The following is a 26,748-nucleotide window of genomic DNA, read 5'->3' as shown; positions in this document are numbered from 1 at the left end:
TTTCTTTGCTAGCCAGCTTCTGACTTTGGAGTTGCAGGTGCAAAGGATCAGGGGCACAGCTGCCCAGTGAGAAATGTTTTGGGCACACAGTTGTGGAGTCAAGGCATGAAGGAGCTGATGGACCAGGCAAGGCATCTAAACTTAGAATTCCCCTTTTATTCAGTGTCTACTAGTCTGAAATCCTGTGGGATTCAATAAGGCAAAGAGGATTACTTCCTGAGGCCTGGGAGTGCAGAGGAATTGAGGAAAGAAAACTTGGAAAAGTGTCTTAAAATAAGCATTCATTCACAACAGAACTTATTTCTTGCTTTGCTTTTAATTTATCTGCATCTCAGTGTTTAGAAAGAAGTCATGTGAGCTTCTGAGCTGCGGGGACAGAGAGAGTAGAGAACGTGTGCATCAGTGCAGAGTGCTGCTGGAGCCCTGGCAGAGCGAGAGGGAGGCAGAGGGAGCCTGAGAGAGAAAAGGCGAAGTGGTGGGAGCTGGAACAGCAGCATCTGCTGCTGCTGCACGCTGCAGCTCCTGCCTGGGAGCCGGCTCTGCTGCCAGCACGCCTCTCTGAGGGCGCAGGTGCCTCACATCCAAAACTCCTAGGTGGTCAGTGGCACTTCCAGGAGCCAAGCAAGGCGGCTCTATTCTTTTCTTTTCCTGCCAAGAGCACCTGTTTGAGGACTCCGCTTCTTTTCCTGGACTGAAAGGTATTTTTTGTCATTAATGTGGCTTTTCTATGAAAGCAGGTATGGGATCAGGAAAATATAACTCAGGGCAGGATGTTAAAGAAGATGTGCAGAGAGGTGGTGGGTTTCTCTGTCTCCTTCCCCTTTATAGCAGAGCTTAGGCAGTGAGGAGCCCTTGTTAGGATAGAGTTTGACTTAAAATATGAAGACAGGAAAGACAGGGTTAAAGTGTGGGGGTGGATCTGAGCTGTTCCCATCTGGCTTGCTTCACTATGCAACCTTTGAAAGTGGAGGAAAACTTTCCTTGTGCACTTAGAGAAGCAGCATTATGTACCAAGATGCAAAACTTGAAATCATTTAATATGAATGTGATTTGCTTAAATATCTGCTTGGCAAATTACAGTTCCCAGCACAGCAGAGCTCCCCTTAACACATACAAGTTTCAGAGGTCTTAATGTTCTGTGGCTGTAAAAATACTTCTCTTTCTTTCTCTCTCTTCCCTCTTTCCAGCATACTTGCCTCCTGCTGTGTGCCCTCCTGCTGGTGTCGGGCTGTGCCCCTATGGATGCCCCCATACAGATTTTCCGTGAGGAGCCAGACTCCACCTGCTCCCCAGGGCCCTGCCGGCCCCCCAGCACCAGCAGCAGCTGGCTCCCGGGCTGGCCAGACTATGACACCAACGCCACTGGGGCCTTTGGGGACGGCCAGCACAACCACACCAGCATCTCCCCCGCCATCCCCATCATCATCACTGCCGTCTACTCGGTGGTCTTTGTTGTGGGCTTGGTGGGAAACTCCCTGGTCATGTTTGTCATCATAAGGTAAGAGGTTTTGGGTACCGGTTGGAAGAGGCACAAAAGACCGTCCCTAACTTTGTCAGGGTGGGGGAGAGGGTGGATTACGGAAGCCCTATGGTGAGGAGCTGGAAAAAAGCAACTGAAATGACCCAAATCTTGTCAGTCTCAGTGGTTTGTCTGCGCTTGTGTTAGAGAGAGAAAGGACGAGCTGGTGAAATGTGATAAATCCTGCAGCCTGAGGGAAAGCGCATTGTGCCTGGAGCTGTGTTCATTGGCTGCCCTCTAGGGATGAGATGCTGCTGCATCCGAGGGAAAAAAGCTCGAGTGAAAGAAGGAAACTTGTACAAGGCAGCTTTTATTTCCACTGTGAGGAGACCCCGAAGGACAGCTTATGTGTCCAGTCATGTGGACAATGATCCATCATTGCCTTGGAACCTAATGTTTTCTTTAACAAGGAGGAAAAGCCAGGAAATGATAAAGATAGGAGGAAAGGCTTAATGTAAAGCAAGGGATGATTTTTCTCTGTTTAGCAGTGTTTAAGTCCAGTTGACGTTGAATTGAAGAAAGTAGAGAAAGTGCTGAAATACCTTTTCCATGGTTTTCAGGAAAGAGGCAAAACCTTTGTGTCTGTGTTAATGAAGATTTCAAACTAAACCATTTGGTGAAATGCACTGTTACTTATGCTTGCACTTACACTTGTGTATTGGTGAATATTTTAGTTTGCACTGGGCTTCCTCCTCTTTCTATCCTTTTCATTTGTGATCTGTAGGCATGCTTGGATAATGCTGTTTAGCAGGGTGATAATGAGCAATACAGGGCACTGAAATCATGCAACTTCTTGGACTCTTTCTCCACAGCCTGTTTGAATTCTGATAAAGTTCCTGGGGAAAAAAATCCCGGAACTGTGAAGTATTCATTGCTCCAATGAAATCAGCTTGTACATGGAAAAAAATGGAGGTATTGGAAGGGATTCTCTTTTGTAAGGGATGTATGATAAGGGTCAAGAAATTGCAGAATGATAAGGTAATTGTCAGACTTGATAAAAGGGGAAGTTATGAGAACCACTGAACTTGTTGATAAGGTACTTAAAAATAATGGGTTATAATCAGGTGAATACCCTTGAATAATGAAAATAAATTTACTAGTCAGTGCAATAAAAAGAGATGCCTGTGGTCAGCTCAGAAAAAGTGGTCAGCTCCAGTTTTGTGATGTGATTTTTTACCCCTGCATGCCCTTTTGACCTTCATTAAGGGTAGAGATTTAATTTAATTTTGCATTTCTCCTTCAAGAAAAGAGACTCCATGCTTGACAATTACACAGCTGCAAAGGCAGAAATTTTTCTAAGCCATCAATCAGTAACAAAGACAACTGATTAACTGGCCTGGGCACGGGAAATAACCCCAAACTCAGCCCCAGAAGTTAGCATGTATAGATCATACTGGTGCACATATATTTGCTTTTTTCTCTTCTTCTGCTACCCTCCTAAAACTATTTTTGTAAGGCTCTAGGTAGCTATTGCTCACTTTCCTTCTAGTTCCTACATAAGCCTTTCCTTGAATTTTTTCTTTTATCTCTTAATTACAGGGTAAAAAAAAAAAACAAACAAAAAACCAAATATGACAAAAACACCTGTTGTTTTTTGGGGGGGAGGTGGTTGGTTTTTTTCTTTGTTAGATTTCTCTCCTAGGTTTTTTGTGTGGCAAATGCAAATCATTAGCTGAAGTGCAGGCAAATACAAGCCAGCAGTTCTTGAAATATTTCAAACATTTGCGCGAGAGGTTTATATTCTTCATTTTTGTCTGAACCTCTCATGTCCCTCCATTTTTTCCTCACATATACTCTCTGCATGAGTATATGTGAAGTATCTCAGGGTGGATTTTAATGACCCATGAACAATGTACCCTGCAGTGATGTCTTTTGTGAGGAAAGACAAGGTCTGTGGGAAGTTTGGGAAATAAGATGGTAGGGAGAGGCAGATCCTGTCCCCCAGCCATCCCACAATAGCCCCCCTCCAGCTGCCACAAATCTAAAGTGGGATGGGGATATACTGAGGCTCTTTTTTACCTTCCAGCTGAGTACAGGCTTTCTCTGAGGATCTTTGCTGCCATTTCTCAACTCTGAATTCCAGATCTGCTCTTCTCCTAATCCCCTTTAGACAGGCAGACAAGGCAGGCACGACTCCTCTCCCTTTGCTCATTTAAATGTATAATATTGTTAGAATAGTTCAGTTGGGATTATTATAATAATCATCTAGCCCAACTGCCTGACACTCCAGGCCTGACACTGGTTCACTTTTTGGGTGACAAAAAAAAAAGTTCCTCCCTCTGTTCTGAGATTTTCAGTCAAAGTGCTGAAGCATCAATGCTGCGGTAGATTTAGGAGATTCCAGAATCTTGAGATGCCTCAGAAACAGGGTCAAATTCAGCCATAGCCTGTGGTATAGGCAGGCCTTGGCCAATTTCTTGCTTTAATACCACTACAGGAGTGGTTTTGCTACTTCTGCATAAGGGCTGCTAAAGCACATGGACACCAGTGAGTCAGCATCTCAGCAGCTTGTGCAGGGGGTGCTGGGTGAATGAAATCTCTTACAGGTGGAGTGTTCTTCCACTGAGAGGGAAAACTCAGAGTTTCCTCAGAGGAAAAAATAACAGGAGAATGCTACTTCAATCACATGTAAAAACTCCTGACAGAAAAGTAGCTGAGTTTGATACAGCTCCTGTGAGAAGAGATTTGTGCTGAATCTGACTGGGAATGGTCCTTTAGTACAGCGTCGACAGCGTAGCCTCTTAAAGTATTTCTCAGGAGACCTGGATTCTTCTCTTGGTTTTACTATCAAGTTTCAACACCTTCTCCTGTCCTGATGAGTTCACTTCATGGTTTCCTCACATGTAAAATGGAAATGCTGGTATTCACTGTCTTTAACCACACAGCAAAAGTTAGATTTAAAAGCCAAAGTCTAATCACTAAAGCTTATAACAGGGCAAGACCAGGTCTATCGTAAGGACCCTGGGCTCCTCAGACACACATAGAGTGGTCATTTTGATGTGCAGAAAAAGCTCTGTGTTGAGCAGACAGGGCACTGGCACTCTGTTGCTGCCCGTGGCTCTTGGCTCTCCCAGTGTGGGTGGGTTGCAGGATCTCTCCCTGTGTCTGGATCAGCACGTGCACCATCCCAGAGGGCTCTGCTGTCAGCTGGTGCATGGACACTCTGTGCAAGCCATGGCATGAGGGGTGTAATGCTGTCCTGGGGCTGCTACCTGTCCTGGGGAGAGAGTAAGAGAAAAAGAAGGCGTCACATTGCTTCTTGTACTGGTGGGAAATGTAGGCACTGTGTGGGAAGCACAGTCCTACCCTAGGGAGGAGGAGGGGAAGCAGGAAATTGGCTTGCAGATACCTGGTAAAGCTGTCTGACCTCACCTGAGGAAAGTCCTACAGCCGTGTGGTTCTTGGCATTAGCAGAACCTACCTCTGCCCCAAACCTTTTATTTTGAGATTAGCTTTTCCTCTGAGGTCTCAGAAGATGTTTTTGGAAGTAAGTTGGCTGAAATGGATAAAAAACCTATTTGTCCTTGGAAGCAAAATGTCTTTTTTCTCAATTCTTCTTACCTCATTACTTTTTTTCTTTAAAATTTAGGACTGGCTGTAAGCAAAATCATAGTTTCTTGTGACAGCTGCAGGGAAGAAAATCTCCTGACTAAAGTAACAGCTTTAACTAGGATCTGCACTTACCAAAACCATAAACATACTCTGACAGAACTCTGGGAGGTGCTCTCTCTTACCCTCTCCAGATGCCCTTTTTCTATGTATTTATCTTACCCTCATTGTTCCTGAAGTAATTTACTGAGACCACCTGATATCAACAGGATCTCAAAGAGCCAATCCTGTATTCTTTTAAAATTATCTTTCAAGCTTCCAGTGAACTGAATAATTTTCTACATTCAAGAATTTTTAAGAAGAGGTTGTGTTACAGATATGTAGATTGATTACTAAGGGAAAAGAGAAACCTTCTAATTCTCTGCTTAGTTTAATGTTGAAGAAAGCGTTTTACCACTAATACATTTTTGTTCTTATATTCATTGAACTGAACAGCATTTTACCTAACAGGAAGAGTGTATTAAGGAATGTCATATAAAACTGACTCCTTTCCAGATTGCTTTTAAAATTTCTTCATCATTCATTCCAAACAAGAAAGAAAATATTTTTTTAAAAAAGTACACAGCAATTAAATGGATTCAATACATTGGTTTAAATTAATAATAGATTTTGATACCATCAAAAGATCACTTGTTAAATAGCTTTAAATTATTGTCCTAATTTTATTAAATTATATTTGGAAAGAATATTGTTCTGAAATGAAAATTTAAGCTCCAGAAGAATTGACCCAACTGAATTAGCTATTCCCTATTGCTGGCAGTCTGCATGATTTCATTCTTTTATGAAATCAAATCAAGGCTTTGACTGCTAAAGCTGAGGGTGAACTGTACTATACTTTATGAAGTTTAGGACTTTTAACCTCTCCTTTGCTAATCAAAAATCTGACAGCTTACTACTACCAGCAGAGAGGCATCAAATGGATTGATAGCAATTCATCATGGATTTCAAAGAGCATTTAGCTGCACCTCACTGAATGGAGGTAATTTTGATCAGTTCTGCAGCGTTAGTTCAAACGTGACATAATTTCCATCACTACTTTGAGGAGTGATCATTACCAAAAGCTTTTACAGATGGCACAAAGAACAAGGCAACAGGAAACATGAAAGAGCACAGGCCTATAGAAGAGTACCGATAGTTTGAAAACAGAGACCATTTAAACAAAATGTTACTATTTCTAATACATTTGAAACCCAGCTAGACAGTGACCAAGTGAGACCTGGGATTTATAAGCTGACAAGGAATCCAACTCATGGTCATGCTGTGATAACAAGAGCTGATACTGAAAATAGGCAGGGAGAGAGGAAAGGCTTGAAAGGAATATTTACCACAGACAGTATTAAAGAGAGGCTATAGCTTATAGTGAATAATGTGTTTGGCTTCTGAAAAGTAATTTGGTATCCATCCAGACGTTTCCGCTGGGCTAACAGCCAGGTAATCATTTAGTTCAGAGAAAGGCATAACTGGAATCAGTGTCTGGTAGCAAGATGAATTACAGAGAAGCTTTTTCAACTGAAAGAAAGCGAAAACTTAGAAGAACTTTCCAGTTTGGCTGCTGGCAAGGCAGAAAGCTTGAGATAACTTTCCTGTTGTTAGATGGGAGAGTGGTAGGTAGGTAGCCCATGATCCTGGAGGAAGCACAGGGAGGAAGCACAGTAAGGAGATGGTGCTGGGGGGCACAGACTGGCCAAGAAATGAGGGAAGAGTGGGGACCTTTCAGTGAGTTTTTTTTTCTGAGAAAGTATTTTGAATTTGCTGAAAGGGTGTTGTAAAAGGAAATTCTTAACTGGGTGAATTGGATTCCTGGGACACATTAGGAGAAGGGAAAATAATCTTCCTGTCTTGCCTACTCTCACTGTCTAAACTGTGATTACTTTGTCCCTTTAAATTAAATTCTCTGAAACAGATGGGTTCCCAAGAAGAGTTTTGATTCCAGCTATGTATTTCTTTCTGAAGAAAAAGCATCCAGCTACACTTAACTTCCAGGAAGTATACTGCAGGTCTCCATTTTGGTCTCCTCTTCTCTAAATATCAGATAATTCTCTCAAAGTGAGGAATCTGTGCTCTTCTCCTTAAGGAAGACATTGTGCTTTGCTTATTGCTATCTTCTTTTGTGAATTTAGAGAGATATGAGGAAAAGGCAATAGGAATATCATTCTGTCTACAGACAGGCATGCGTGCACAAACTAGATTAGTTGTGGGGAAAGGGTGTATGCAGATACAATGAGGATATTGGAAGAGGGATGTCTGACCATGCTGGCATTCCACAAAATGTAAAAATGATATAAATAAAGAATATGTAAAGGTGCACAGCACTTAAAAAAAAAAGTACACAAAAATTAAATTGATTTAAGATATTGGTTGAAATTAACACTAGATTTTGAAAACACCAAAATATTACTTGTTTATTTGCTTTAAATTGGCATGGTTCTATTGGGAAGTTGTCATGCTAGGCTGTGAATTACCTTTGAAATATTTATTTCTCCCAAAGCCAGAGGGTTCAGCTCTCATTAGATTCACCTTCTAATTCTCATGAAAGTTAAAATTAATTTTAGGCAGTTTCCTGTTTTCAGTTTTGAGACATTATTTTAAATGAAATCTCTATGTTCTTTTCATGAGTATGAGAAGCCAACTTTATTCAGTGTATAAATTTGCAAATTGTGATAAGAAAGTAAGGAGAACCTTTGTGTTTTCTCAATTTCTTATACCAATCCACCTTGGTAACATGCAGCTGCTCATCTCTGCTCCAGAAGTCAGCAACACATTAAGAGTGAATGTCTAGAATTTCCAAATTTAGCTGTGCTGCATGTGAAGCACAGAGGATATTACATTTGCTCAATGCACTTCCCACTGCATTGTTGGTAGTCCAGCCACTGTGGCTACTGTTGGGCAACTGGCAAAAGCCTCCTCGGGTAGTGACAGATGAGAAACTACATGGTAGGATTAGTCCATACAATCTAGTCAATGCTCATTTAATGCTCACACTCAGAAAAGTTTTGTTTTACCATGCTGCTGGATGATGGACTGCATCAGGACTTACTGTTGGACTCACCTTTTGGAATGACTGGTTTGTCAAAGTGGGCGGGAGAAGAATATTTTCACCAGGAAGCTACAAGCTTGTGCTCTTCTGTTGGCTGTAATTTAAAGTTTTCTGCATTTCACTGGAATTACCTCCTTTAGGAACGTGTGTGTTCAGCTGGTCTGTGCTGTGGGCTTCACTGAGGCAGGTGAGGAAAACAGATACATGGGAGGAGTCCAGAAAAAGCCTCCCAGATGCCTCCTAAGAGGGACTGATGACCTCTCCCTGAGCTGGCTCACTGATCTGTGCATTTGCTGTCTTACCACACAATTCTACACTTGTTATAGAGCAAAGTCCCTTGTCTCCCATTGAACCTTATTATGGGAGTGTTGACCCGAGACTTGGGTCTCCACACTTCTGAGTGTGTAGTTGTCCCATAAAACACTCCAAGCTGTGCCAGTTGTTATTCATCCCTGTGCCAAAATGGAGACCATTGTTTTGGCAAGAAGAGTGATACCCATAGCCCAAGACCCCTGAGTAAGTGGTTTCTGAGCTCTTTCCTTTTTTTTATCCTGCAGAAACATCTAGGGGAAGCAAACATTCAACAAACTTGTCTGCTTCCAACAAGGAAAGAAATACCCTGAGAAATCTTTTCCTGGGGCTATTATCCCTATTTCCTTGAGCAATGAGGTCTGTTCTCCTTACCAGGCAATCTCTGCTCTACTCAATTCCCTCTCCCATAAAACCATGGGAAGCACTTTGCCAAAGGAGTCCATGTACTTCATTAAAAAAAAAAAAAATTCTTCCAAGATAAAGGAATATCAGGAAAGGTCGATGTTACCAGAGAGAGAGATTCAATGTTCATTAGAGCAATGTACTTGTGACAAGTAAAAAGGATTAGAATGGTCTGTGTAACACCCTGGGAATCCCCCATGGCAGGACTGGTCACTGAGAAACATCTGCAGCAGCATCAAGTTTTTCAAGAGATAGAATAATTTGACTGACAAGGTCAGTATCCATCTCTACTTATAAATAGAGAGCAAAAAAATCTGCTACATATTCTAAGCTAATTGTCCAGGCTCTTTCATATTGTTATTAGACATAATGGTTTCAGATAAAGTACCAATTTAGTGAAATTCTGCATTCTCACTGATTCATTTTCAGCTGCAGTGACCCACAGCACCTTGACCTCTGACCTCTCCTATCAAAGTCATGGAAGCAGAAATTTCACAGTATTTTTTTTCTACCATTTTACAGTTTCTTGCAAGAGAGGCTTTTGAGCTCACATAAAAAATATTAAAAGCCTTCATCATAGAAGGAGAAAGATTAGTTCATTTTTGTTAAGTAGTGTGAATTTTCTTCCACATTGACCACTACATACATGGACTTGAACTAATTCAGAGCCTGGTTCTTCAGCTCAGGAAGAAAACCTTCCACATCCAATCTAAATCCACAAGATTAAATCTTGTTCAGGCTCTGTTTAGGGCTAGTGCAGGGAAGAAATTGTAGTGGAAAATTGTAAGGATTTTAACTATACCTTTTGACATTCACATAGATTATGCTGTCTGGGGGAAGAATAAAAGACAAATTTATGCTTTTCTTTTTTGAGCTGCTTTAAAATTGGTATCTTTAGATGCTTATTAGTAAAAAGAATTCCACTTTATGATGTAATTTTGTAGACAACAATTTTAGGTCCTAAAAGATTTGATTAAGACAGGCAACCATTAAATATGTGCAGTAACAAGGTTTCCCTTTAAATAAAGTGTCATCTGAGATCCTCTACTGCTAAAATGTGGCAATTTAAAATATGATAATGTCATATAACTCAATACAAACATGACAATTACAGCATGTTAATTTTTATATTCTTTAAATGACCTTAGCCTTCATTTCATATTGGCATAAGATTTTATATTGGATTATGAATATCCAAGAGAGACCTGAGCCATCCTTTTGACATGGTAGGAGTTTGGAATAGATCCTCCTGGATTTTTTTTTGTTTTTTCTTCCTGTTCTGATGCAGTATTATACTGACTATACTCAGAATACAGCCTTGAGATTTAGAGCTTTCCTGACTAAGCTTTTCAGCTGCTTGATCTCCATATACTTCATTCAGAGGAACCTAGTGGAACAGAGCCTGCATCCTGCTGATAGGTGTTTTTGCAATTTGCTTTAGATGTGCTTTAGCTCTAATTTTCATTCTCTTACCCAGGTATCTGTGAAAAACCTGTGTTTGCTATTCCTCATTATTTTACGCTTTTGTACTTTCCCTCTGCAACTGGAGAAGTATATTTGTAGTATATTTGATGTAGTATATTTCTTATCTTCCCTCTGTAGTATATTTGTTAGTTATGCTCCCTTCCCCATCCCTTATTTTACACTGCAGGGAACATTTCGTTACTCCATCCTATTACAGTTACATGAAAAAAGTTTGACCAGAGCCTCTTTCTCCCCTTTTATCAGCTTTTCTAATGTTACTAAAATCACAATTCTCTCCTCTCTTTGAGATAATAACTTTAAGGGGCACTACTAGCAGATCTTTTTCTGAAAGCACACCAGATCCTTAGTAGCATGTTTCCCTCTTCTGTTACCACAATTTCATTGATAGCGTAGGCTGGAGGTGTGATTTCTTCTTATTTACTGTCTTAAAAGCTTGTCTTAAAAGCATGTTCTACTCCAGGGAAAAGAACAGTAATGATGAGTTGACTGAGAAACACAGGGAAAATTTCTAGGGGTCAGTGTAAAGTCAGTCTCAAAGAACCTTCTGGTTTTGGAAAGTGAATGATTCCTAATAGCTTTGAGAATTTTACTTTTGATATGTAAGTAGACAGAATTTAAAACTTGCTCCTTAAAAATTTCATCACATACCCATCAAAAAAAAAAAAAAAAGCATCCATATGAAAGTGCTGTGTTTCATCTTGACTGTTTTTCTGCTGTTTTGATATATCTTCTAGTTTTTAGTTTACAGAGACCTGAGCCCTGCTTATAGCTTTACAAGTAATCTTGAAATCCACCAGCTTAAGTGATCAGATTTTTTCTGCTCCTTGAAATTAGATTCTAGCACCTGGTTTAAAAGAGGGACTTTCCATTCCTATGTAGTGTTAGAAATGTTGCCATTCTCTTAAGTCCCTGTATCTAACAAACCATTTTTTAGACACAGGATTTCCCATGAGCACTTTACACAGCCATGGTTTATAAATATTGTAATAGTCTTTGAAACTTGTACCTCAGACACTAAGAAATGCCATTAATTGCTACTGAGGCACTTATGCTGTAATTATGTTCAGATTTACCCTATCTGTCCTGCTAAACTAATTAAAGCAGATAGAAATATTTTTGCTTAAATGAATTCAGATATTTGATCAAGAATTTTAACTTTGCAAAAGTAGACAAGATTCCCTTACACAATCACTGTTTTGACCTTGTTCAAGTGAGTGGAGAGTATGGTGAGATAACCCCAGACCACAAAATATTATTTCCTTCTATGTTTTGGTGCAATAGAATGAGTTGTGGGAAAGCAGGCAAATCCCTTATCTTATGAACTTTATCAGGATCTGCTTGAAAGGGTCTGACAGCAACAGCAGCCACTCTGTTACTTAATCTGGACAGTTGATTAAACCTGCAAGCACATATCTTCAGAGGCATTTAATAATTTTCAGGTGTTTAATTAAAAACATTCAAAGGAGTTTAGATGATTGAGTCCAGATTCTCAAAGGCATTTCTGAATTTTCTAAACTTCTAAATGAATGTATGACTTTATCTATAGTGCCTAATAACTTTAAAGGCCAATACCACATTTATACACAGGCCAATGTTTCCAGGCAAAAGTAATCAAGCTCTTTACTAGCCCAGTTTTATAGCACTTGTTTGCTATTTTTCCACTTAATCTAGGGAGGAGAAAAGGGGTAAAGGGTACTGGGAAAATATGGCATATAAAGTTGTAATAACACACACATAAAATAATTAAATTAAGGTTGCAAAGAATAGGAAATATGAGATATAAAGACTTTAAGATATTTGCTTTTCCAAGGCTAATAAAATCTTAGATATTTTCCCCCAGTTTTCTGATTTTCTTAAAGGAAACAAAGGTCAAGCTAATTCTTCTATACTTTTTGAAAGCAAACTTTCCCTATCCAAACCCTTGGCGAAGTTTTTAAAGATCTACAGATATAATGATTCAGGAGAATGATTACTTGTGTCACCTCTGCTTTTCAAAGGTCATTTCATTTCTTCTGAATGTTCCTGTGTTAAGTATAGTGACTTGTATTTGACTGATGCAAACTCTTTGTAAAGCAGCAGACCTTGATTTGCAGGCATCAGTGGATGAAAAAATTACTCCTTTCTTTTTCCCCATAATAATCACCTTAGCTGTTAAGAAACAGCTGTCAGTGTTTCTAAGCTGAATTTGTCTCTCTTAAGAGTTTTATGTATTTGTTCTTGTTATGCTTTTCTGTGTAGTCTGAAAGAACTCTTCAGTACCTGCTATTTTCTCCCTGTGAAGGTCTTCAGACACTGTAATCAAGTCACCTCTTGGTGGTTTTTTTGATAAACTAAATGTGCTCAGCTCTTTATGTCAGAGAATTTTCTCCAGTCCCTCCAGTCCCATTATGCAATCATTCCAGCTTTCCACAGTCTCTTTATTGCAATAGGAGCAAGACAGCAATTCCAAATATCATCAGTGACGTCCGTAGAAGTAAAATTGTCCTTCTACTATTCTATTTAATTTAATGGAAATGAGTCCATTTTAGTAGAGAGTTTTGAGTGTTTAGTGAACGTTTGTTTGGTCTTACAGCTGAGACACACTTGAAGGTAGTATTTTTTCCTTTCTTTTTTTAACCAGGAGGGAAGTTGTTTGTCTGATATGTCCTGTATTTGCTTTTTTTCTAATAGTAAGGACTCATACTTGTGTTTGAACAGTGCCTTAAGGGCTATAATGTGACCTACAGGACAAAATTCCTCCTCTCCTGGAGGGTCTGTTGAGGAGATTGATCTAGTGGGGGGCAGAAGCCCAACTCTGACTGATGGTTCAGTATGTGGGTGAGAAGGATGTGTTCTCTCGTCCCTTGCAGATTTTTTTCCCTTTGCTTCAGACCAACATTTGGCTTTATTTCCTCAATAAGTCTTGATTAGAATGTTTTAGAAAACCTAATGTTATTTTTAACATTTCATATTGTTCATAAAATCAAATTCTTGCCTGCATTTTTTTAATAGCTAATTTACATATTGGGCACAATTTGACACAACTGCTTAATTTATTTTTAAAATATTTTTTATTTTACACATCAAAGTTTTGAAGGCAAATAACATTGTGTTATGTGATCATTGATTAAAGTGGTTAAATCTTATATTTCCACTGTAAATTATTAGTGGCGTATAGCAAAATGTAGCTATGTGTGTTATGTGTGCACTTCTAGTTTGGACACACATCCAAAATATGGGACTGAAGCAGTTTTGAGAAAGAAAATCTCATTAATCCAATGATGAATTAACAGCATGAGCAAACTATTGAGGAGAAGCATTTCAGCCAGGAGTGATAAGTAAATTCCCATGTCAGCAGGCTCTCCATCTTCCTTTGTGTCCATCACAGAGAGGGAAGCAGTCCTCCACAGGCTGTCTCCCAAAACTGTCATTGGGGTCAAACAAAGCAGGATGTCATCTCAAAAACCAGATCCTATTATTCTATGCAGGCTGAGATTCCTACCAAAGGCTTACTTTTGATGAAATTAAAGAATGCAAGAAAAAATACTGCTATGACAGTTTTTTTCCCCACTGTGGTATCCTAAACAATAGTCATCTTTTACATTATCAGTCATAAAAGAGAGGACTGGGAAAAGCTGATGGTAAGAAAGGAGAAGAAATTGGCAAGGAAGGAACCAGGAAGGTAAATGACTAAAACTGTATCAGCTGGCATTGTAGTGAATTCAAGCAAGACAAACTGTCCCAGCAAACATATCAATTAACTTGTTTTCTTACTGGAGAATGGCATAACAGTTTCTTCCACAAACCAAACCCAGAAATCTCACAATCACTGACAGATAGCTATGAGAAAAGGAAACAAAAATAATTTTGATAGTTTCCAAATTTAACAGTGATATTTTCTTGTAGTGGGATTTGAGGAAAATTGAATTGATATTTGTCTAATTAATTAAATATACTCATACACCTGTTTTGCCTATGGTAAATAGCTCTAACTGCTAATACAGGTGTTGTGAGATTGAATAAAATGTGTTCACTTTTATCCCAAGGGTCTTGCATTTGTTCGTGTTTCTATCACAGATGAGAAAAGACATAAAAAACCCCAACCAGGGCAAAGCCTGACTGATGAATTGTTACTATCTGAATGGACATAATCATATCTTGTAGTGATAAAGCCTTACTTTTTTCATTCTGCAGGTACACAAAGATGAAGACAGCGACCAACATCTACATCTTCAACCTGGCTATGGCAGATGCACTTGTTACCACAACCATGCCTTTCCAAAGCACCGAGTACCTGATGAACTCCTGGCCCTTTGGTGATGTGCTGTGTAAAATAGTGATTTCTATTGACTATTACAACATGTTTACCAGCATTTTCACGCTCACCATGATGAGTGTGGATCGGTACATTGCTGTGTGTCACCCTGTGAAGGCTCTGGACTTTCGTACGCCTCTCAAAGCGAAGATAATCAACATCTGTATCTGGCTGCTGTCCTCATCTGTTGGTATATCTGCAATAGTTCTTGGAGGCACCAAAGTCAGGGAAGGTGAGTGCGAGCATTCAAAATGCAGTTTTTTATTTATCAACCGACAATAAATTGTAGGTTCAAATATTGATCAAACCTTATTTATTCCTTCTTTAAAATTACACCTAAATTCCTGACATTTTGAAATATATAGTAAAACATCGCAGTACAACATATAAATAATTAAAGCTCAGATGCCCATACCAAATAAAAGAACAAAATGCACTTTGAAGCACTGCCTCTGCTAGAATGAGACCATCAAAAACTACAAGCAGACAGCAGGGGAAAATTTTCCAGAGTTTAGTCACAATGGGCAAATCTAGAATCAGTTTAGGTTGAAACTTGAAATGTGGGCTTAAGGTTCTTTTTGTAGATGTTGTGAGAGTAGTTCTGATGAAGTTCCAAGAGCAGAAACTAGAATTCTTGTCAGTTTGTTATCACTGGCCATTTCACAGAATTTGAAGGCAAAGAAAGAAAAAGAAAGTAGGAAATGAAAAGTCAGTTGCATGAGAGAGAAAATTAAGGTAAATTATATATGACAGTATCTCAAGATCATATTTAAAAAGGGATGGGAATTTATAGGGAAACCTGGAAAAGGTGAGAACAAGGACTGTCACAGGAAATGGAAATTCAGGCTATGGCAGGGAAACAGTTACAAGAACACAAAGTCAATGACAACTGTATGCAGACCATGTGTAGGCTTTGCTTGAAATGCCTGTTCCATGAAGGACTGTGGATTTAACTCCTGCAGCTTCTGACTCATCACCCTGCTATGGGGTTAGTCTGATTTTGAGATCTTCCTTGAGAAAGAAGGGAGAGAAGCATTTTCTCACACATGTGCTTCATACCCCCAGGTGTAATGCAGTGCAGGGGCATCTCAGGATTTTCAAAAGCTGTAGACTTCTAATGGTGTCCTTGGGTTGGGATCATCCCATTACTGGATTGCTGGATAAAATACAGGCATTTATTTGGTAGGAGTCTTGTTTGAGATGTAAACAGCCTTTTGAAAAACTATTCATAATTTCCTGCACTATCAACCTTTTCTATTTGGAAAGGTTTCATTCCTCTTGAGACCAATGTTTACCTAAGGGCACTCTTTCATCTGGCAGAAAATAAATGCAGGATGTTAAGCTGTTTGACATAGACCAATGTGAAAAATCATTTCAGTAACAGCTGCTCAAGGGCTGATAGATCTGGCTAAAGATATATAGATTTTCTTGCTGTTAGTCTTCTGTTATGTAGGTGACAGAGAAGTCCTCTGGAAGCTCCTCTTTCAGTGCTTTGGGGGATCACGTGTCTTGGTCTGCAGTGCTGTAGCTCTTCTCCCCAGTAAAGTTTTGACAGGCTCTATAAAACAAGGTCTGCCTGGGGAAACATTAACTTCAGGTATGTTTGGAAGAGTGTCTTGCTACATACAAGATCTTGAAGGCCATGGGACACTGGCTCAGGCAGGTGTTTTGTTGGAGCCTGCTCAACTAACAGAATATTCCTGTCATTCAGTGTCAGCAGCACATTTAGATCAAGGGGCTCCTCTGAGGCCAGCAATGATTTAATGCCTTTTCCATGCCATGTAGAAGGCAGCCCTTTTTATAACTTATGAAGCAGAGGCTGGTAATACAGAACGCAGCTGGGCTAAATGAGGTCGGAAATATTGGCAGCTGCTTGTCAGCTGCTACTGTTCCGCCCTGCTTGTCTGATCTAAGGTCTCTCTCGAGCATTTAGTGTCAATTACCTTGTCTGGTGTGCTCATGACTTGCTCTGATAAATGCTGAAGTGGAAAGGCGAGGATGCTCCCCTTGCCTGACAGCTGGAGCTCAGGCCTGAAATTTGATGTCATGTTGCCTCAAACAGTTGTTGTTTATACGCTTCAGGGCCTCTGTTGGGTTCGCATTTAAGCAACAACTGAACAGCAAATGGAAAATGATTATACTTGAGGTTCCCTCACCGTGCTCAGTTAATCCATTTTGTTATCACAGCTCAGAATTGCTCCCAGGTGTGTCCTTTAGATACATTTTTCCTGCAGAATAAATTTTACATCTGTGTAAATTTTCCTACTCTGGCCATAATGGAAGTTTTCTTGCTGAAGAATTGTTCAGCTACCAAAAAAATAAAGGTATAATATTAACTCTTCATATTGCCAGTAAGGATATGAAGGGTATAAAAGTGACACAATCAATATTGTATATATAAAATGTATGTTTCCTAGACCAATATTAAGCTTAATCTTAAATGGTAGTTTATCATGCACATTATAGAATATATTTACACCAACTACCACATGGAATTCAGTGTTTTTCCTTAAATATATCAATATAGTTGGAATATTTGTGCTTCCAAGTGGAAAATGTCAGTATGAAATCTGAAGATTATGACACTATTCATAAGTTCTGCAACTTTTCAGGCAGTAAAAATAGAATATAAATTGGATTTTATTATGTTCCACTTCCAAAGTTCCAGAAAATTAATATAGTGTTGTGCATTATGATCAGAGTTTCTATTGACTGTTTCCTACTTATAAACTGGGAAAGTGCAAATGGATTCCACAAAGTACTATGCTATGACATTACATGTATCATATGCAATACATTAATAATAATGACTTTAGAATAAGATCTTCCATAGAAAGTATACTGCAATGAGATGCAAGATAATAATTAAGTTTGTATTCAATAATTTGGAATTCTAAAATAACATTGCCAAACAAAAATGATAGCAAAATATCATGAGGATGACCTAAAAATTTTGATAAATATGTGAAATTATGTCAATAGATCTGAAGAGGCCATTTCTTCTGGGAGTGGGTTTCAGTAAGTAGCTGGATGTGGTCTGGAGCAGCCATCCTTGACCACACTTCATTTTCATCCCACACATCTGGAGGCAGCTTTACTAGTTTAGATAACACAGCTGCATCTTGATTCTATGTCATGACTGCTGAGCCGTGATCTACTACAAATAGCAGTAATAATCGACAGGAAAACTTCTTTCAAGACGATTGTTGGCATTTCTAGAATGAAATCAGGTGAAAGCAAGTATGCTTATGAAAACCTACATCACAAAGGATTTAGACAAGTTCACTGAGTGTCAAGTCACACTTGTGCTGTCATCTGAGTATCCTGCAGTATCAGCCTAGAAAAATATGTCCTTTCCACGTTCAGTTTTCAGAATCATACATTTATTTAAAATAAACCCCAAAAATATTTAACATTTTTCGCTGTAAATGTTTTCTATTAAAATGTTTCTGTATTCAATATTGCCCAGTAACAGCTTTCTGATATCTAACCATGGAAATGTGTGTATGGCACTATAATGATAACTTCCTCTCCTAATTGTTTTTCCAAACAAATTCTCTGCAATATCTTTTTGATTTGGAAAGCATTTTTATAGCAGGGAAATATGGGCTGATTTTTTTTTTCTGATGTGTCCTGATGGAGACAGATATGAAAAAGTGATGTGCAGGAGTATACTGAATCATTCCACTCTTAGATCTGAATCAATGAAAAACAATACATAATAATTTGTAGAGGAATGACAAACTCAATAGGGAAAATGATTAAAAATTCAGAGAACTTTACAGGACAAAATCTAAGCTACAATTCAGAGTGAAAAATCTCTGTTAACCTGACTTATCTTCAGTAGAGTTAAACTACTGACAGTAGTTGTAAATTTACCCCTACTCTTGCCTTTTCATTTGTCTTATTACTTATTTTTCCATATGTTTTATATGCTGGAAGGCTCTAATGAGTTCAGCAAATTAAGCTTCAAACATTTCATTCCTTAGCTTCCTCCTGTCAGATGAAATATTTCTGCTAAATACATTCAAGTTTCAGCCTGGGGCTCCAAATCCTGGCATGGGCAATGCGAAAGGGAGTGGACTGATCTCTGTGGCCCAGATCCTGCAGTCTCTGCACAAGCTGCATTTCCAATGGCATGATCTGCTAAAAGAGTAGCTGCCATTTTACTCCATGCACACATGTATTTTATTTGCTTCTATTTGACAGAAAAGAAGATCTTTCCATGGGTTTTTATGAATGTAAGCATTTGTGTGTATCATAGTTATGCTGTGAAAGGCACATGGGAAAAGGTTATTACAAAATTATCATATTTTGGCAAAATTTTCGTACTATCAAAACCTCCTTCAGCTTCTACTATTCATGATACCAAAAATCTTTCTCCACCCACAGACAAAAACATATGTAATTTGATAATAATGATGAGATTTCTGCTCTGCTGAACATGGTACTTAGTCTGGTTTTAAATCTCAGTGAGATTCAAATAGAAACAACTTTACAGATTTTGTTTTTGTGCTCTGCTTTTTTTGATCCTCCCATGGGAAAGAAATTTCATACAATATTTTGCTTTTGAAAAAGCTCAAAACTCAGTAATTTCTAGACACAGCTGCATAAAACCAGTTTCAATGGTAACTGAAAGCTTCCTTGGAGTGATTTAATGATAACTCCATTTATTACTATTGCAGTACATGCTAATCACTTTTCCTAGGTTACGCTATGATAATGACATTGTTTAGAATATCTAATAACAAAGCAATTTTCTTCTTGCTTCCTTCATTTTTAGATACTGCTAGCACTGAATGCTCCTTGCAGTTTCCAGACAGAGATTATGTGTGGTGGGACATCTTCATGAAAATCTGTGTCTTTGTCTTTGCGTTTGTTATTCCAGTTCTCATTATAATTGTTTGCTATACTCTGATGATTCTGCGCCTGAAAAGCGTGCGGCTTCTCTCCGGCTCTCGGGAGAAAGACCGAAACCTGCGCCGCATCACCAGGCTGGTGCTTGTGGTTGTGGCAGTCTTTATCATCTGCTGGACCCCAATTCACATTTTTGTGCTGGTGGAGGCCTTAGGGGACGTGTCCCACAGCACTGCTGCCATATCCAGCTATTACTTCTGCATTGCTCTGGGTTACACCAACAGCAGCCTCAACCCAATCCTTTATGCCTTTTTGGATGAAAACTTCAAGAGATGCTTCAAGGACTTCTGCTTCCCCTTCAAGATGAGGATGGACAGGCAGAGCACCAGCAGAGTCAGAAACACTGTGCAAGACCCAGCTTACATGAGGGAAGCAGGTGGGGCAAACAAACCTGTATGACTAGTCGTGGAAATGTCCTCTTACTGTCCTCAGGAGAGGGAGGAGTCCAACGACCTGGGACTGACACAAATTACCACTGCAGTTTGAAATCGACTCACCCAGACAGACATTTCTGGAATATTTCAGAAATCCCAGCAGTTTGAACTAAAGCAAGTTTAATATTGATGAACAAAAATCTCCTGAAAATCGGCTCAAATGAAAAGGACCTGGTTAATGGTCAGGTTTTGGCACCATATCTGCTGTACTTGAGCCAGCACTAAAACACATTTTTGCAGAGTGAAGAGATAGAGTTGTACCAGGTGATTCCGGATAAGAATAGTTCTCACTCTTCTCTTTAAAATATGTAACATTATAAAAGGCAACATATGGTCATAAAACTGAGCTATACCAGAAACTTCTGCCCCAACAGTGATTGCTTCTAAAGCACAGAGTTTGACAACTTGATCCTCTTTAACAGTGAAGAGTGTTAGGTTTCTGTGAACAATGCCACAGCTATAATCAATATTGTCCTCAATTAATATATCTGTAACCCTTGTTTGTGCTGTGAAAATCCGATTTGAGCATGATCTACGCACACACCAAAGTGATTTTATTGTGTCTGTGTATGGTAAAGCCTTTTGGCATTCAAAAATACTGGAATTTAATGGGAATTGTTATCACATGTTTAATCACCTCTGTGTAATGTTTTGTATGTGTGATTTTCCAAGATGGTTGTTTCTTTATTGAGTCTGAATAATATAATATGTATTTTCAGAGTGTATATTGAACAAGAGGCTAGAAAACTTCAAATGCTTCACTTGTTACAAAATTAATGAAAAGTTGTGTTACATTCATTACATGGAGGAAACATTCTCATGTGTAACTTGTTTTCCTGGATAATATGTAAGCAGACTGAAATAAATATTTGACAAATTAGAAACAAGGGAAGGAGCACATGAACTAGCTGGATTGATACAATGGAAATTAAATATTACTGGATGCTTTAATGGCATTTGATGGAAAAAGATCCTGGTTTATTGATGCTGATATATTTTCTTTGATACGGTCCTATGATTTCAGTAATTTTCTCTGTTTTCCTGTGAAGATGGTGGTGTCAAGGCACAGATAAATAAGTTACTAGGTTGCTGAAGGTAAGTTAATGGTAAAATGGAGCCTAACTTCCAGTCTATAGACTTTTGTCATCCTGATGTTATATATCACAACTCCCACTACTGCTGTTGCTAAAATTTGGCTCTCATTATCTTCACCCTGAACACATACACCATATATCTTGTTAATTTTGTTCCTTATACAAAAGAAAGAATAATGTGAGTGCCTTCATTTCATGGAAAATTTTCTCAGAAACACAATCTGATTTGGTCCTATCAGACCAAAAATGCCTTGTGCACACCAGTAAAATCATGAGTTTTTTCTTGGACTAGCTGGCAGTCCAGTTCCTGTGGAAGTGCTGTAGAAATTCAGCCTTCTGCAGGACTTCCATATACCTTATTGTTAATACAGTCATGTATGTCAATTTTTTTTATATTAGTTTGATAAATGCTGCTGTTGAAATATTCAAGACAACTCTTTTTGGACAAACCTAGCACTTTCTGATTGTTTCTACATGAAGAATGATTAGCTGACCTCAGGATGCTTTCCTTACCTGGGGAAGTGAATGATGCTTACACAAGTGCTGAGTCTCACCTCCTATTCTGTCATTCATTCATTTTCTTAACATGCATCTAGCTTTCTAAACTAAGTCCTGACCTTTAAATGGCCACAAAAAGAGAATGTTTAAGGTAAAAGTTGAAAATCCAAGGTATTTATCAAGTTAAGAGCAAGTGAAATGGGAAAGAACTAGAATCTAATGAACTATTTTCATTCAAAATAACCTATGTTCCTGTTCATGACTTACCATTTGCATATGTAAGTTTGTGCTTGAATAGGGTTTTTGTTCTACACATTATGTGCAATGCTTTGTATTGTAATGAAAAATCAATGTTCTTAATTTGCAAAAAGAAGGCTTCTAATAATATTTTTGAGGTTTATGCTTTTAAGAAGGAGATCATAATTTCCATTACAGTGGGAGGAAATTATAACTTCCTAACAATTAAGCTTGCAAAATGTTATAGGAATGTGTCCTTAAGGTTTATTTCTGTAATTGAACATTAACAGCCCAATTAGTCTGAATGCAGTAGAAAGGTGTCTTGGAAGTTTTCTTGTCAAATTGAGCAGCTTACTGCACTTCACTGAAAAACAGCAGGAAACTGGCCAAGACATCTTTAACACATAAGAAAGTACATTAGAAATGATACTATGCTTTTGCTGACAGAATCTCCTTCTAGATGACTGAATTCCCATGGCGAAGCAGTTCACTTACTTTGTAACTCCAAGCCAACGATTTTCTCTCTCTCTTGTGCTGGCTCTAGGATGCACTAAGACACTAAGGCAGGGTAGGACCCACTCCTGCCTGGCCCAGGAGCAGATCTGGGTGGGGAATGGGGCAGCAGGGACAGGCTGTGCTGTGCCATGGGCCCAGGAGGATGGCAGTGTGGGGCAGACACAGGCAGGCAGCCTGGAAATTGGTTGCACTTGCTACAGCCACTCTTACATCCCTTTCTTTTTGGAGGTTCCAAAAATTCGGTACTGCAAAAGCATGGTCATGGACCTGCTTGTGGGGCTAAATTCCAATCAGTCAACTAGTATGGATAGCTAATATGTCACTTTCTGTGTTTCTACTTATTTTAACTGAGAAATCTTTTATTTGGAAGATATACTTCGTGTTCTGGTTCAGGACAGACCAACACATGGCAGAGAAATGATGCTTAGATGCTGAGAAACCCCAAGTATTGTTAATGAGCAATATCTCAACATGATGAGAAATTCAGAGGAAAACTGAAAATGAAATTTTTGTCCTGTGAAAGGCAAAGGGAAAACACACTATTTTGAGCCAGATTTCCTCTTGGTTTTGCTAAATTAATGTAATCTTTGCAAAGAAGACAGGGAGATTGCGCTGGGATTTTATTTTCCTTAATTACTTATCAATTCTTAATCAAACTTAATAATTGGCTGTTGTCTTCCCAATGAAGTTTTTTCTTCAGAAGAAAATGTGGATTCAGCAAAATTGATTGAGTTTGTGGTAACTTATGTAATCTGTCAAATAAAGAAAGTAATTGTGGCTGGATATTTTTTAACTGGATCTTACAGGAGTGCAATACAATATAGTGAGCACATCTATTCAGTGCCAGAGTGAGAGATTGGAGGATATTTCAACTGACTGAATCAAAGTATTTTGGCTTGGGCTTTTCTTTTTGCTGGACTGCATGTGGCTTGGGAACTGTTGCTGCATAAAGCCCTGACATGCAAGGTGGAATGATCTCAGACTGCAGATTTTGATCACTTAGTTAAAAGTGTTTTGATGTCCAGCTGTGTGGGTAATGCAAGAGAGTGAGCAAACACTGAGAGCTGCTTCCTGGAGGGAAGCAACTGAGAGCAGGAGCTGTTTTTCCTGCTGTGTTGGGTAAAACCTGTCACACTGTGTGCAAGGGCTGCTCAGCTTTAGGTTACACCACTGTGATTTAACCCCAGCTGGCAACAAAGAGCAATGGAGTCACTTTCTCACTGCCCATTCCTGCCCCTCCAAAAAACTTGTGGGTTGGGATAAAAGCAGTTTAATAATGGAAACAAAGTAAAATGTACTGATATTGATACTAATGCTAATATTAGTAACAAAAAGGTGACAGAAAAATAAAACCCAGGACAGACACTTGATGTCCAATACAATCACTCACCACCCACTGGCCAATGCCCAGCCCATCCCACACAGTGCCTGGCTCCTCTTGGCCAGCTCCTCCCAGTTTATACACTGAGCATGAAATCCTGTGGCATGAAATTATCTTTTGGCAAGATTGGGTCAGCTGTTCTGGCTGTGCTCCCTCCTGTCCTCTTGTGCACCTGCCTGCTGGCAGAGCATGGGAAACTGGGAAGTCCTTGACTCAGGGTAAGTAAGCCCTGCTTAGCCACAACTAAACCATCAGTGTGTTATCAGCATGTTCTCCTACTAAATCCAAAACACAGGACTGTACTTGCTGCTCAGAAGATAATTAACAATAACCCAGCTGGAATCAGGACAACCATTTCTGGAAAATAATCATGGAAATTACCAGCCTGTTCACTCTGCTCTCCCTCCAATGTTGATTTGATAATTGGCAGCAAATACAAGTTCTCTTATTCGGTTTCCAATTCTGTTAATACCAGTGGCACATCTCAGGTGGGCTTAGGGATCTACAGAGGGAAATACCCATCTCCTTCATCAACAAACAGGTCCTGGGCAGACTGATGGCTGTGGGAATCTAGGTTGCTACTTCCCGGCTGAAAGGAATACCAAAAATACCTACAGCTTTGTACTCCACTGCAAATTTGTAGCAAACCCTGTTGGTAAGCCTCCTGTGAAGGAGGTATTATTGTCTATTAGTGCTTTAAAGGTGTGAAGACTTGATAGTGGTTACATGGTAGGAGAGAAAATTTTATTGACAGTGACAGCAGTTGCTTAGGAAAATTGTACAGAAGCTAGGAGACATGAAAAATGGAGGTTGTGAGCACTTGTGTACCTATGTATGGATGTACAAGATTTCTTTGTGCTTATAATTTATAAACTCTGATTTTATATATTTTACTTCTATATATTATAAAGCAATCGATTTCTCTTCAAATTAGCTGAAATGTGTTTTAAAAGCTTTGAAAATCCAAACAATTTAGAGAGTCTTGATGTATGGAGATAAAGTAGACAGCCCTGGTACTGAAGTACAAAACATTTGGCAGAGTGGGAGAACAGTGCAAGGTAAAAGGAGAGTTTGGAAACTACTGTGAAATACTGCAAACTTTCTTGGTAGAAGCCATAATGTCCTGGAAGAAAAGTACTTATTACTGCTGATGCATTTCCTCCCAAAGTGTCTCTCATTAAATACTTAGCTGTCTGTCCAAAACAGCCCCTATAATTTTTTAAATACTTTCCTGTACAAGAAGCTTTTCAGAAAGCAACACCAGGAAGCAGACATGAAGGCAGTCTAATGATAGACCTGCAACTAAATCGTGCTTTTCAGTAAATGCTTACTATGGGAAAAAAAATCAGTTCACTATACTTATCTTCTATTTCCAGATATCTGAAAGACAGCTTTGAAAGTCTGCATCTGTTGGACAAATATTTGATTGATCAGTGAAAATACTCTTATACTGTGAAGTTGTAATGTACTTGGCAAAATCACTCTTAATTATCCCTGGGAATGGCAGGATGCATTTTAGGGATGTGTACCTCCCTCTGTCTTCCCTGAAGAAGATTTTTTTATGGCCAATACTGCCCTAATTGAAAAATTCAGCAGAAAACTAGCATTAATATGGTGCCAGTTGTAGCAGGTAAGCTGGTATTTTGTGCTCTTGGAGCACTTTTTTCGTCAGTCTGATGTTTCTTATCTCTGTTTTGTGTCATGGTGCAAGAAGTGTCAGGAGTGGACAGCAGAGAAATTAGGCTTACCTAGTGTATCCTTCCCCCTCTTCTTTCAACTCCTACCTGAGTTCCAGTCTTCTTTCTTGGTGAAAAAATAATTAAAAAAAATACATAGAAATTATGTAGGCATAAAACTACTATCTGTAAATCCATATGATGTTTTTTCCTTCTTTTTTTTTCTTCCATTCTATTAACTCCTATATATGCCTAAAACTCAGAGATTACTTCCAGCTATATCAATCACATTAAAATATGGTGGTTTTGCTCATGGGAGCTGTCAGGTGTCACAATTCTGCCCCATATTTAAGTATGCATATACAGTGCTCCCTGGAATGGATTTTCTCTTTTCTTGTCTGACAGGGCAAAGTGACATTTAGCCACTCTACTGCACTTTGCAGTTGGTTCTTAATTGTGTTTGTGCATTTTAAAAGTGCTTTGTTGCTGATAGTGCCATAACCCAGATGCACATACAAATTGATTCCTCGGAGTGGCAGCCATAAATGTGAGAATTAATTATAATGATAATAGGATCACATAGAATGTTATGAAAATAATATTTTTCTTCACAAAATAAGACTTTAGTGTCATTTCATTCACTTAATGAAAATAAAAGCACATACTGTCTCTGGGATCAGGTGGAGAACAGAAGCCTTCTCATCTCAGGAGAACATTTCAGTTACAACCATGGGCTTTATTTGGTTTTATAGAGTGAAAAACAAAAGCCTTTCCATTTAAAACTGCAATTTTCATATTCAACAAACCTTCTGCAACACAGAGGATTTTCCATGAGCATTTTCACAGTGCTTTCAGCTGAGCATTCGATACAAAGTTGAACCTTATGTGGTAGGACTCAGATCAGGATTCCAGCATGGTTTATGTGTCCTGTGTCCCCAAGTAAATGCTTTACTCCAATGCTATTTTCATCTGCTTGAGCACCAAACGGTAGCAGCTGCAACTGCTCTTGGTGTTGAAGCCCAAGAAGCTTGTGGGAGAGTATCAATGCTGGACAACTCCCAGCCAGGGAATAACATGCAATGACTCCTGTGATTTCAGAAGGCTGAACAATTGCTCTATTAAGCTATACTATATTATATTACATACTATACTAACACTATATTCTACTTAAGAAAAACCCGTGACCCTTACAGACAGTCACGACACAGCTTTGACCTAATTGATCAATCAATCCAAACAACCATCATCAGAGCCCAATTAACAAATCACTTTTGGTAAATGGTCTCCATAACATATTCCACAAGTGCCAAACAACAGGAGCAGTGAAGAGATAAGAA

General features: G+C 38.9%; 1 protein-coding gene across 1 annotated transcript; it reads left to right on the top strand.

Annotated features, from left to right (window-relative positions):
• Nucleotides 1-466: 466 nt before the first annotated feature.
• Nucleotides 467-21,771, top strand: OPRK1 (opioid receptor kappa 1). Its single transcript, XM_058805228.1, has 4 exons — nt 467-698; nt 1,188-1,498; nt 14,538-14,890; nt 19,442-21,771. The coding sequence occupies exons 2-4, from the start codon at nt 1,239-1,241 to the stop codon at nt 19,972-19,974; spliced, it is 1,146 nt and encodes a 381-aa protein (XP_058661211.1). The 5' UTR covers nt 467-698; nt 1,188-1,238; the 3' UTR covers nt 19,975-21,771.
• Nucleotides 21,772-26,748: the final 4,977 nt, after the last annotated feature.

The sequence above is a fragment of the Ammospiza caudacuta genome, chromosome 1 (genome assembly GCF_027887145.1).
Source record: "Ammospiza caudacuta isolate bAmmCau1 chromosome 1, bAmmCau1.pri, whole genome shotgun sequence".
Classification (NCBI taxonomy): Eukaryota; Metazoa; Chordata; class Aves; order Passeriformes; family Passerellidae; genus Ammospiza; species Ammospiza caudacuta.
This window is presented reverse-complemented; position numbering and strand designations above follow the sequence as displayed.

What these genes read in the sequence shown, in the direction of transcription:
- OPRK1 (XM_058805228.1), top strand. Translation starts at nt 1,239, where the DNA reads ATGGATGCCCCCATACAGATTTTCCGTGAGGAGCCAGACTCCACCTGC. An exon ending in GTCATGTTTGTCATCATAAG is followed by an intron (nt 1,499 to 14,537) that starts GTAAGAGGTTTT and finishes TTCATTCTGCAG; the next exon opens with GTACACAAAGATGAAGACAG. An exon ending in AGGCACCAAAGTCAGGGAAG is followed by an intron (nt 14,891 to 19,441) that starts GTGAGTGCGAGC and finishes CTTCATTTTTAG; the next exon opens with ATACTGCTAGCACTGAATGC.